This window comes from Vipera ursinii (genome assembly GCF_947247035.1).
Source record: "Vipera ursinii genome assembly, chromosome: 9".
Taxonomy (NCBI): Eukaryota; Metazoa; Chordata; class Lepidosauria; order Squamata; family Viperidae; genus Vipera; species Vipera ursinii.
In genome coordinates this window covers 2,327,602-2,338,440 of record NC_139523.1, presented here as the reverse complement: position 1 = coordinate 2,338,440, position 10,839 = coordinate 2,327,602, and the positions used below count along the sequence as shown (strand labels likewise).

Sequence of the window (10,839 nt, the reverse complement as noted above, 5' to 3'; positions counted from 1 at the left end):
TCCACCTCCCTGACTACAGTTAGTCCTCGACTTACAACCATTTGTTATGACTGTCGCAGCATTTGAGTGCTGACAATTGCAGCATCCTGGGGTCCTGGAATCGCCATTCACAGCCAGCTTCCCACAAGCAAAGTCAATGGGGGAAGCCGGATTTGTTGAACAACCGCAGTGATTCACATAATTGTGGCAAAAAGGCTTATATAAAATCAGGCAAGACTAACTTAACAACTGTGTTGCTTAGCAATGGAAATTCTGGTCCCAACTGCGATTGCAAGTTGAGGACTATCTGTGTCTTTGCCCACCAGATTTTTGGCTCGCGGAGACCAACATGGCTCTCCTCCATGTCAGTGTTATTCCCAGTTCAGGCCTGAGCCTGATGCCAAAGCCGATGAAGAACACCAGACATGAGGAGCATCCTTTGTTTCCTCTTATTGAAGTGCTCCATGAAGAGGGGTCCTGGCCAAAAATGCTTAGGAACCCCAAACAATAGAATTAAGAAAGCCTTGGCTAATGAAAGCTCCAGGAGTTCTCTAACACACATTCTATTTGCTCCAGGCCATCCCTAACTTCTAGCTGTGATAAGCAGGATGTCTAATTTTTGGTACTGTTATCAGTTCTCTAACCACCCAAAGTCGATACAAGTTTTACATGGCACATTCCCTGTGAATAAGCATTCTTTGTCCTTGCCAGGCAGGCTCCACAATTACAGGCTTCCTGGTTCAATGGATCGGTGCCTTCGTTGGTGGTGGTATTGTCTTCCATCCGGATCACCATCTGCGGGTTGGTGGGGAGTTGGGGCCGCTGAAATGGTTGCTCCTAGATCAGTGGATGTCCCCAGGACTGCAGGTTCCAATTCCCCCTCCGTGTCACTCCAACTGCAGCTCTGGGCGCTGGTGCGGCCGTGGGGCTTGGAACTCTCTTCCCCTAGGGAGCCGAGGGTTCTTTTCATCAGGTCGATCGCTTTCTCTAGCATCCAGTTTGATTGTTGTGCCCAACTTCCTTCCTCTTCGCTTACGTGCAGGGATTTTTCCATATCCTGCTTCCATTCTGGTTGGTTGGGTCCCTGTCCCAGGGTCACCTTTCTTAATTTCTTTTCCCACTCGCTTTTCTTTCCAACGTCCATGGACCACCGTTTGTGGTTACGCGTCTTCACCACCTCTTCTCCTGAGGAGTATAACATTTCAGATCCCGACAGCTGGCAGGTTTTCGGTTGGGGAAATGGTTCCCTCTCCAGGAGAGTTTCTCCCTTCCCTGCTTCGTCTGACATTGTATTTTTTGCAAAGTCCCCCGGCAAGGTTCTCCCTTCCAGGTCGACTATTATTGCAAATCCTGTCCAATGTAAGGACCCACTTCAATGTACATCTTAAGAAAACAGAACTCTTGGAAACGGTCTCTTCCAATAGGAATTTTTATTAAGAGAAATTGATAGTAGGCATGTTAGACGGGATCTGAGGGATCCCCCACCATTTAATGTTTTAAAGTGTTCCCAAGCAGCCCCGCCACCCTGCAGTTCTTCTAGCCGATTCAAACTGGCAAATTTCTAGGTGTTAACTCCAGGAAAAATAATATCAGTCTGGCTCCGTCGGCACGATCATTCAATCCTCTATTTATTATTTATCTTTGGGACTTATATGCCACCCTATCTCCCGAAGGACTCAGGGCGGCTAACAACAATAAAAACAACAATACAAAAGTTAAGAGAAATTAAATAAACAGCCCCCAAATAAATTAACTAAACAATTAAAAATTAAAACATTTTAAAAACCCGTCGTCAATCCAGGTCAGCCTGATGAAAAAGTAAAGTTTTGAGGTCGCGGCGAAAGGACTGGAGATCCGGGGCCATCCGGAGCTCAAGGGGGAGTTGGTTCCACAGGGCTGGCGCTCCCACAGAGGAGGCCCTCCCCATGGGGGTTGCCAGCCGACATTGTCTAGCCGACGGCACCCTGAGGAGGCCCTCTGTGTGAGCGCATTGGGCGATGGGAAGTCGTTCCCGGCAGCAGACGGTCCTGCAAATATCCCGGGCCTAGGCCATGTAGGTAAGTACCAGCACTTTAAATCTCACCCGGAAGACAACCGGTAACCAATGCAGCTCACGCAGGAGGGGTGTAATATGGGAGTATTGGGATGCTCCCATCGCTACCCGCGCGGCCGCATTCTGCACCAGCTGGGATCAACCCAGATCCCAGGTGTTGCATCTCCCTGCCCCTCTTTTTCCCTGAGGAGTTTCAGAGGGGCATAGAATGAAAGACAGATGGCCACATTGTTATGGTTAGCAGACCGGAAGTGAATCAACAAAAGGTTACTTTGTAGTGAATAGAGGAAGTGAAAGTAGTAAAACCCCCATGCATGGCCCCCTCCCCCTTAGTAGTATGATGGAATCCAGGAGATAGTAAGAACTGGTTTTAAATCAGAGAAGGTAGAAATTAAATATAACTCGATTCTGACACTTCTTGTCTGAAACCAGGCGGTGTGGCTGCTCCACCAGCTGCAAGGAGACCCTCAAACACAAATGGGATGTGGGCAGAGATGGCAAGATGGACACAGCATATTATCAGAAAATACTGGAGAATTTGCGTTCATCAGCGGCACCTGGGGCCCACCTGGACTTATAACACGACAATGACCCAAACAAAAGGCCACGATGACCCTCGGTGGTTTCTAGCAAGAGTTCTGGAGTGGCCATCACGGCCTCATGACCTCAACCCTGTTGAGCCACTTTGGGGAGATCTCAAACATCAGCTCATGCTCAACCACTGTTCTCCACCACAAAGGATGTCCACAATATACATTATTTATCTTATCCAAATACATTTCTTGACCTTAGTAAGACTACCATAGCTCTGATTTTAGTTTAGACATTAGTTATGCCCAGGTAATCCTCGAGTGACAATCACAACTGGGAATGGAATTTCTGTTGTAAGTTAACGTGGTTGTAAAGCAAGTCATCAAGCGATCGGACCCATGTTTACAACCACTTATACTGCAGTTGATAGAAATCCAGCTTCCACTACTGACACTGCTTGCCAGAAACTGGCTTGAAAGACTGCAAATCTCAATCATCTGGCCGTGGGACTCTGCAGCAGGTCATAACTGTGAGCCAGTTGACAAGCACCTGAACTGCAATCACATGGGTGGTGTAATGGTCATAACTGCAAAGATGTCACTTTTTCTGAGCCCATCATAACTTTGAACTGTTGTTAAATGAACTGTCATAAGTTGAGAACTACCTGCATGATGCAATTTATGTGTTCTCTTCATTATCTGTGGACTATTTGTTTTAACCATGCTGTAAGATCTGCAACAGCAACAAGTGTGAATAAGAGATCCTCTATATAACTAGAATTTGGTTCATTTCTGATCCATGCAAACCATAATTGCACCAGTGCTGATGCTATCCCTCCACACAGCTAGAAGCTACTGTGGAGTCTAGGAAAGAATTTATCAATGAGAGCAGAAAATGTGAGCTGTGCTTTCATGGCTACCTCATCACGGAGCGCGTGACTGGAGGATGCCTGCATGAGGACCGTAACGTAATTGAACGGCTGCAGTGACAAAAGCAAACGGACATTCAACAATGTATTCCCCAAGGGGGAAATGGAGGAATTAAATTAAAACAAGAAAAAAACTTAATCCTAGATCATTTCCATCAAGCATCTTGTCATGAAACAGCTAACAATTTCATCTCTGGCTTTCACTGCCAAGTTAGTCTAATTATCTTCTCAAGGGCTGCTGCCTGAATCTGCATCCAGGGCATCTTCTGGCTTTTGGGCTTCTGTGCTCCTCCTGAAAATGATTCCTGTCGCTCAACGGGTTGGATGCAGAGGAACTGTCCAGCAGACCAACTCTGTTTAAATATCGATTATGACAAAAACCTCTGGTTTTTCGTCTTCTTGGACCTGCATGGCTGAATACGTGATTGCTTTGACTTCTGTCCCCTGAGATGAACAAGCAAAGGGAAAACAGCAAATAACTTGCTAATTCAACAAACCATGCTTAACAATGGCTTATTCAGGCAGAATTCAAACATCCTCATCAAGAGCAGGGTACAGAAATCAGATGTGAACATTTGAGCAACAGCGTCCCTTTGCACTGGAACAAGGGAAAGAGCTCTTTAGCCCAACTGGAGGCAGCGACCATAGGCTCACTGGCTTCTTCTAGTCAAGATGAAAAGAAATGGTTTCTGTATGTATAAATCATGCCGAGCCATACTACTAAGTGTTGTGGCTTGAAAGGCACGGATCATTTAACTGTGGTTATGTGGACCTAAACAAGTGTGGCTTATTTAGTAAATCATGGTTAAATGAGCTATGACTTAGGTAATGTGTGAACCCAACCACATCAGAGCTTGCTTTATTTCAAGTGATAGCAAAGTTGCCGTTTTCAGGGGAATCTATTCTGAATTATTTGAGTTAGTATCTTTTTAGCTGAAAGGTTAGAATGATGTTTACGTGGATGATGTTTAAGTTAACAGCCTTTGACCAAGGAACGCAAGGACTGTTTTCCTGCAACGCAGAAAAATGCTCAACCAAGCCAGATCTGACTCTGATTCACAAGTCCACAAGAACTACGGTATATTAAAGCTTATTAGAAAATACCTGGGGATGCTTCTGCAAAGAGAACTCTTCTCCCCACCTTGAAAATAAAAGAAAGTGACCATTAGATTACCAAAGTAAAGCATTTTTTAAAAAGCCATCACCAGAGGGGGAAGTCTCCTGGGACATTTAAAGCAGGGGTCCCCAACCTGTGGGCTAAGGCCCACTACTGGGCCATGGCCTATTTGCAACCAGGCTGTGTGAGTGGCAGGCTGGCACACAGGCACAGCTTTTCACTTGTGCAAGCAGCAGGCACCAGTGAATGAAGCGAGTTTGCACGCCTGCTCCTCACACAAAACCATCCCCTCTTCCCCTCCCGCCTGGTCACCAACCTGAAAAGGTTGGGGAATGCTGATTTAAAGGCAGACAAATTTGATCACAATGTCGTGCATTTCCTTTCCCAAAAGTTCATGAGAAATCAGTGAAGAAACCTGGCAGAGATGACGTTTAGTAACCATCTTTGCAGAATCTTAGTAGACTCTTTGCAGAATCTTTCATGAAAGTCTTTAGTTTTTAGAATTTCAACTCCTCACGTACCCAATAGATCGTATCTTGAAATGTATTCGGTCAATGTGAAGCACTTTCACTTCCTATAAACAGGGAGAAATTTAACCTTAGCGCGAAACGTATATACCTTCACACACCTCCGGTAGCATCTTCTAGTACCAGGATTCTTAATCCAAGCAGAACAAATGCCCACTCTCTACATACATCAAGACAGACCTGAAGCAGTAACTTCTTAGAGACTACAAATGGATATTCTAGTCTGCTCCAACATCTCGAGCAGCCCATATAATCTAGTTAATCTATAAAAATCCCTGATTCACAAGAACAATGCAACTAATGGGACCTTAATAAAATACGTTCCTGCTCTTTAGATTTTCTCATTGGCTAGTTGCAGTCTTATGATCCTCCTCAGTGTTGTAAGATTGGATGAATTCAATAGAACAACAAGATCATTGTAAAGAGCCAGCGTCCCTATTTCTTAAGATGAAAAATAGTAAATACTTACTCTGGGTATGAAAAACTCTTCAGCGCTGAATTTATAGAGCCACTCATCGAGGAAATGAAAGAGAAGAGAGAGCATATCATGTCCTATGGAAAAATATATTAGAAACCTCAGGTGGATTTTCAAAGAATTCCTCCTCCTTGCCCAAACATTCTCACCCTAAACAGCTTCCGGCTGGGCAAAGGATATGAAAGGTGATCTTTGTGTGAACCACATTGGGAGGGCTCATTATTTTCCTGCACATTCTTAACTACGCTAAAACTGCTTTTTCTGCTTGTTGCCCTAGATTGAATGCAAAGAAAATTAGGTTTTTTTGCCTACCTGCAGGAATCAGCAATTATGCTTACAAGTCTTTTACAAGTTTGAAGAATTGTTTTAATTGCTACTGGATAAGCACGTGTCTCCAGCTACAATGTTTACTCAGAGGTAAATCAGTATTGTTTATGATAGCTTGCATCTTATGTTCCTGATGAATGGTAATAATTTATCCATATTGACTCAAAGATCCAAAAAATGTGATACTATTCTTTAAACACTCTGCTAGTTCCTCTTATGCAAATGAGTTTGGATATTATTAGGCCAGGGGTGTCAAACTCGCAACGTCACATGATGTGTTGCAACGTATCACAACTTTTTTTCCATTGCTCGCAATGAGGTGGGCGCAGTTTCGCCATGATGCATCCAGCCTGTGTGCCAGCAGTTTGACACCCCTGCATTAGGCTAAGCGAACAGGGGGAAAACATCTGTCTACCTTCCTCCTCCATTCCAGGTTGCATTGAAGGTCACACTGCAGATACGCACAAACTGGGGGATGGGGGGGGAACCACCTGAGGTCTTCCAAATTTGCTATTTAACTGCAGTTTGTTTTATGACAAGGCCAGGAAGCTGAAAAACAACCCACAAGCCTCATTCTAGATGGATGTGATCACCACCAATTTATCTCACTTTAAATGCATCTTTTCTTTAAATTCTTTAAAATGATATTCTTGAATATTTTGGGATAAGCATTATAATACGCTAATGTTCATTTTTTGCCCTTGCCCTTCCTATTTCTGGTCCTGTTTTTTAGACAGTGGTTTCTGATATGCTGTGTTGATTTTGTTCGAACAAGTACTGTATATCCTGCAAGATGAAAGTAGAGACTAAGAACCCAACTTCTCTTGGCAAGCTGGAATGGAACCATAAACAGGCACGATGGATACAATAAGTTTATGTTTGTTTTATGTTTATGTTTTATTTAATTTATATACCGCCCTTCTCCCTGGGGACTCAGGGCGGTTCACAGGGCATATAAATAAAAATACAATACTATACAAAAGTTAAAACAAAGATTAAATCAGTGCCCAATTAAAAAACAATAATACAATCTAAAATGACAATTTAAAACCCAGCTCCCCCATCAGGCCAGTAAATTTACTGAAGAAAAGTTAAGGAAGCCCATAACAAAATAACTCTAATGACTGCAGTATATCAAAAGCAAGATCTATATAGATATGTTTTTCCAATTCTGGAAAATCTTTCTCCCATCTGCATAGCATAACAGACTAGAAGCCAATCTCTTTTGGGTGGAAGTAAAGTTCTCCCCACCTGGGCTTTCTGGTGGGCCATTCGAGAACTGATTCATAGACAATATAATAAGAGCAGGTCCACATATTTAATTAATACATCCAAGCACTGACAGATCTCCGTTTAACACTTTGCTCTTTAAAAATGCTCATGTAATTCAAGGCAGCCTTCTTAAAAGTTGTTCCTGCCTGTAGATGTTGTGGGCAAAAACTTCTGGGTAATGCCTGCTTAGAAGAGCCAGGCTTCAGAAGCGCTTTCTTACCTTCCGCTTCCACCTCTACAGCGTTAAGAGGTTCAACAGTCTCCGTGTCTGTCATATACCCAAACATGGCCATAGCACATTGTTCAAACGCCTCTTCCAAAGTATCACCCCAGGCATGCAACCTACAAATTGATCAGAATTAATTCTGTTTTGTAGGATGGTCGTAGCATCAGAATAACATATACAGATGAGAAATCTGAAGACCAGAGTATCAGAAAGGACAATTCAGTGGATTTATAGGATAAATAGTAAAATGATTTAAACTTTGAGGTCTCGAATAGAAAATAAATAGTTGCCCTTGTTTAAGGAAAAGTCTTCATCGTGATTCATCCAAGGCGGGGATAAACAACATGGCGACTGCTTTAGAAAGGTTACAGTTTATTGCAGAGGAGAGCCAGACAGAAAGATGGTTCTAGCAGAAAAAGGACTGAGCACATGTAGGGAATGGATTTTTAAACCCTCTGGAGCCTTTTGTTTGGAGTTATTTCCTGTGTCACATATTCTGACCTGAGTCTGGGTGTGCCTTTCTGGCATTCTTGTTGGTTGTGGGTCAATCCTATTGTCCCAAGGTCGTATCCTGCTTTCCTGGGGCTGGGGTATGTAGATTTTAGGTCTTTGTCTTCCTAAGCTTCTAGCTCCAACCTTCCTGATGGTTTACATTTGTATGTCTATAGAACTGGTTTTCTGCTTGGGGGAAAGGAGACCTGAGACTATTAAGAAAACTAATAATAATAATAATTTAATTTTTATACTGCCCTTCTCCCGAAGGACTCAGGGCGGTGTACAGGGCAATACAATAAAATACAATATATAAAAGTTAAAAAATATTAAATACTACAGCCCAGTTCAATAAATTAATACAATAGCGTTAAAATACCCCTAAACCCATCAGACCAGGCCGGCTTGTTCAAATAAATATGTTTTTAGGTCACGTCGGAAGGAGCGAAGGTCAGGAGCCATCCAGAGCTCCACCAGTAAACGGTTCCAAAGGTCTGGCATGCCCACAGAGAACGCCCTCCCCCTGGGGGCCACCAGTCGACATTCCTTGACCGACGGCACCCTAAGGAGGCCCTCTCTGTGGGAGCGCACTGGACGAAGGGAAGTTGATGCTGGCCACAGGTGCTCCCATGCCATTTAGGGCTTTATAGGTCATAACCAGCACCTTGAATCTTACCCGGAGGACAACCGGAAGCCAATGTAGCTCGCGGAGTAGAGGTGTTACATGGGAGTATCGGGAAACCCCCACCACTCTCGCGGCCGCATTCTGCACCAGCTGGAGCCTCCGAGTAGTCCTCAAGGGCAGCCCCATGTAGAGAGCGTTGCAGTAGTCCAAACGGGAGGTCACGAGTGCATGAGTGACTTTGCGCAAGGCATCCCGGTCCAGATAGGGCCGCAACTGGCGCACCAGGCAAACCTGGGCGAAGGCCCCCCCTAGTCACAGCTCCTATATGATCTTCCAAAGAGAGCTGTGAGTCTAGGAGGACACCCAAGTTGCGAGCCCTATCTACGGGGGGGTGGGGGTGTAATATCTCACCCCCCATAGTCAACGATGGAACAAACTGAATTTCCCGAGATGCCGGCACACAGAGCCACTCAGTCTTGTCAGGGTTGAGCCGAAGCCTGTTCCTCCCCATCCAGACCCGAAGTGCTTTCCTGGTTCTTCAATATCTTTTTAGGAAATATATTCTTCTGCCCTTTGAATATTTCCTTCTCTGGGGAGCTGACTTCTCACACTCTTTTAATTCTGTGGCTTTTATTCAATGTGCTCAACAACAACCCCAACAATGACTTGCTCTTTAGAAAAACCTTTGTCCTTATCCACTCTTCTTTCCAATGTGCAGTGGAATCTTTCAGAATAGATTATGTAATCTTCCCACAGGTACAAACTCATACATGGGATTTAAGCTAGAAAGTTTTGGGGAAGGCATGTATTTTAGGGACTTAACTCCTGTTTTGCAGATAGGGAGACCATATTTGTTTCCTCCCCTTTACGGAGAGAATTGGAGACTGGAGAAGCTTCCAATCTGGAGAATCATTATCAGCTGAGTTGCCTTCCCCCAAGCATATTTTTTGTAAGCCATTATTTCCTGACTAACCCCTAACAACCCAGTCACACATTTGCTAAGCTGTAATAGAATCAATTTAATTAATTTAAGGGACTCAAATTAAGTCCCTTAAATTAATTAAATCTAATTAAAAACACTAAACCAAGATAAAATAATTTTAATGCAACATGGGAATTTGGACAAGTATAGAACAAGATGAATAAGTAGCCTAACACGGTACAATGCTTTGTAGACAGATTTAAGATGCTAGTCTACCATATCGAGAGTAAAATAAGATTAGAGTTACTAATGAGGAATTATGACATGAAAAAAGTCTTTCCTGAAGAGTAGCGAAAAGAATGGGCATTGCATAACTTAGCCATCCCCCTTCCATTTATTAGATTATATGCTTAGGTGAAAATACTCACTGCACATCAGCGGTATGATCCAGATCTAAACGTGATTTAAAAAATACATAAAATCAATTACCCAAAGTGAAATCCAGAAAAAACACAATAAGGCCTGAACCTCAGGGATTCACAGGTTTTGATTTGCTAGTGAAAAATTATCTCAAATTCAAAATCTCAACATTTCCCCCCAGATTGGGAAATGGAAAACTACCGACTTAGCCACGCTGGAGGAATAGCTGAGCGAAGGCCAAGGGACGGCTGGAGGCTGCGCCTGGCTGAATGACGGAGAGCGAGGACGCTTAGCAGGGTCAAGGAGCGGAACGAGGCCGCGGCCCTGCGGCTCCCCTCGGCCCTCCGCCCTTTGCTCGGCTTCTCTGCCGCCAGCCAGCCAGGCTGCGAGGGATGCCGGAATCGCCCTCAAGGCCGGCCCCACCGCGGAAGGCCTGGCGGCTGCTTCTCCGCCCGCCGCCCCTCGCCAGGAAGGGGGCCGCCCGCCCGAGGAGCCGGGCCGAAGGGCCGCACTCACACGCGTACTTCCGCTGGATGGCGGGGTAGCGGCCTTTCACCGCCCGCTGCGCCGCCGTCAGGCCGAGCTCCCTCTCGCCGTCCTCCGCCATGGCGCCGCTCCGCTCGCAGGCCACGCCCCCACGCGACTCCGCCCCGGAGCCCTCTCGGGGCCCCCGGGAAAAGGCGGGGAAGCGGCCTCCCTTCGGCCGAAAGGGGGAGGAGCCCCCACCCTCCCCCCCCGAGTAAATGGCGGGATGATTGGCAACTGCGAGGGCCACCAGAGGGGGGGAGGAGGAGGAGGAGGCCCTTCCCCGGACGCCCCCCACCCCTCCCGAAAATGGCGGCTCAGGCGGAGGGAGGGGGAGGAAGCAGCGGGAGGGGGCTCGCGCGCGCGCGGCCTTTCCTGCCCCGCCCCCTCCCACCATTCCCGCGCTCGTGATTCGCGGAG

General features: G+C 45.5%; 1 protein-coding gene across 1 annotated transcript; it reads right to left on the bottom strand.

Moving 5' to 3' along the window:
- Window positions 1–3,559: 3,559 nt before the first annotated feature.
- ZBTB8OS (zinc finger and BTB domain containing 8 opposite strand) lies at window positions 3,560–10,839 on the bottom strand. The gene is made up of 7 exons (XM_083369286.1): window positions 10,411–10,839; window positions 9,903–9,927; window positions 7,430–7,551; window positions 5,605–5,687; window positions 5,130–5,182; window positions 4,596–4,632; window positions 3,560–3,935 (listed from the first exon to the last, which is right to left on the bottom strand). The coding sequence occupies exons 1-7, from the start codon at window positions 10,814–10,816 to the stop codon at window positions 3,849–3,851; spliced, it is 813 nt and encodes a 270-aa protein (XP_083225412.1). The 5' UTR covers window positions 10,817–10,839; the 3' UTR covers window positions 3,560–3,848.

Coding starts and splice junctions, on each gene's coding strand:
- ZBTB8OS (XM_083369286.1), bottom strand. CDS start 10,816: ATGGTGGGAGGGGGCGGGGCAGGAAAGGCCGCGCGCGCGCGAGCCCCC. Junction 5,183..5,604: donor AAGAGTTTTTCATACCCAGA/GTAAGTATTTAC, acceptor CCCTGTTTATAG/GAAGTGAAAGTGCTTCACAT. Junction 3,936..4,595: donor CTTTGCAGAAGCATCCCCAG/GTATTTTCTAAT, acceptor TGTTCATCTCAG/GGGACAGAAGTCAAAGCAAT.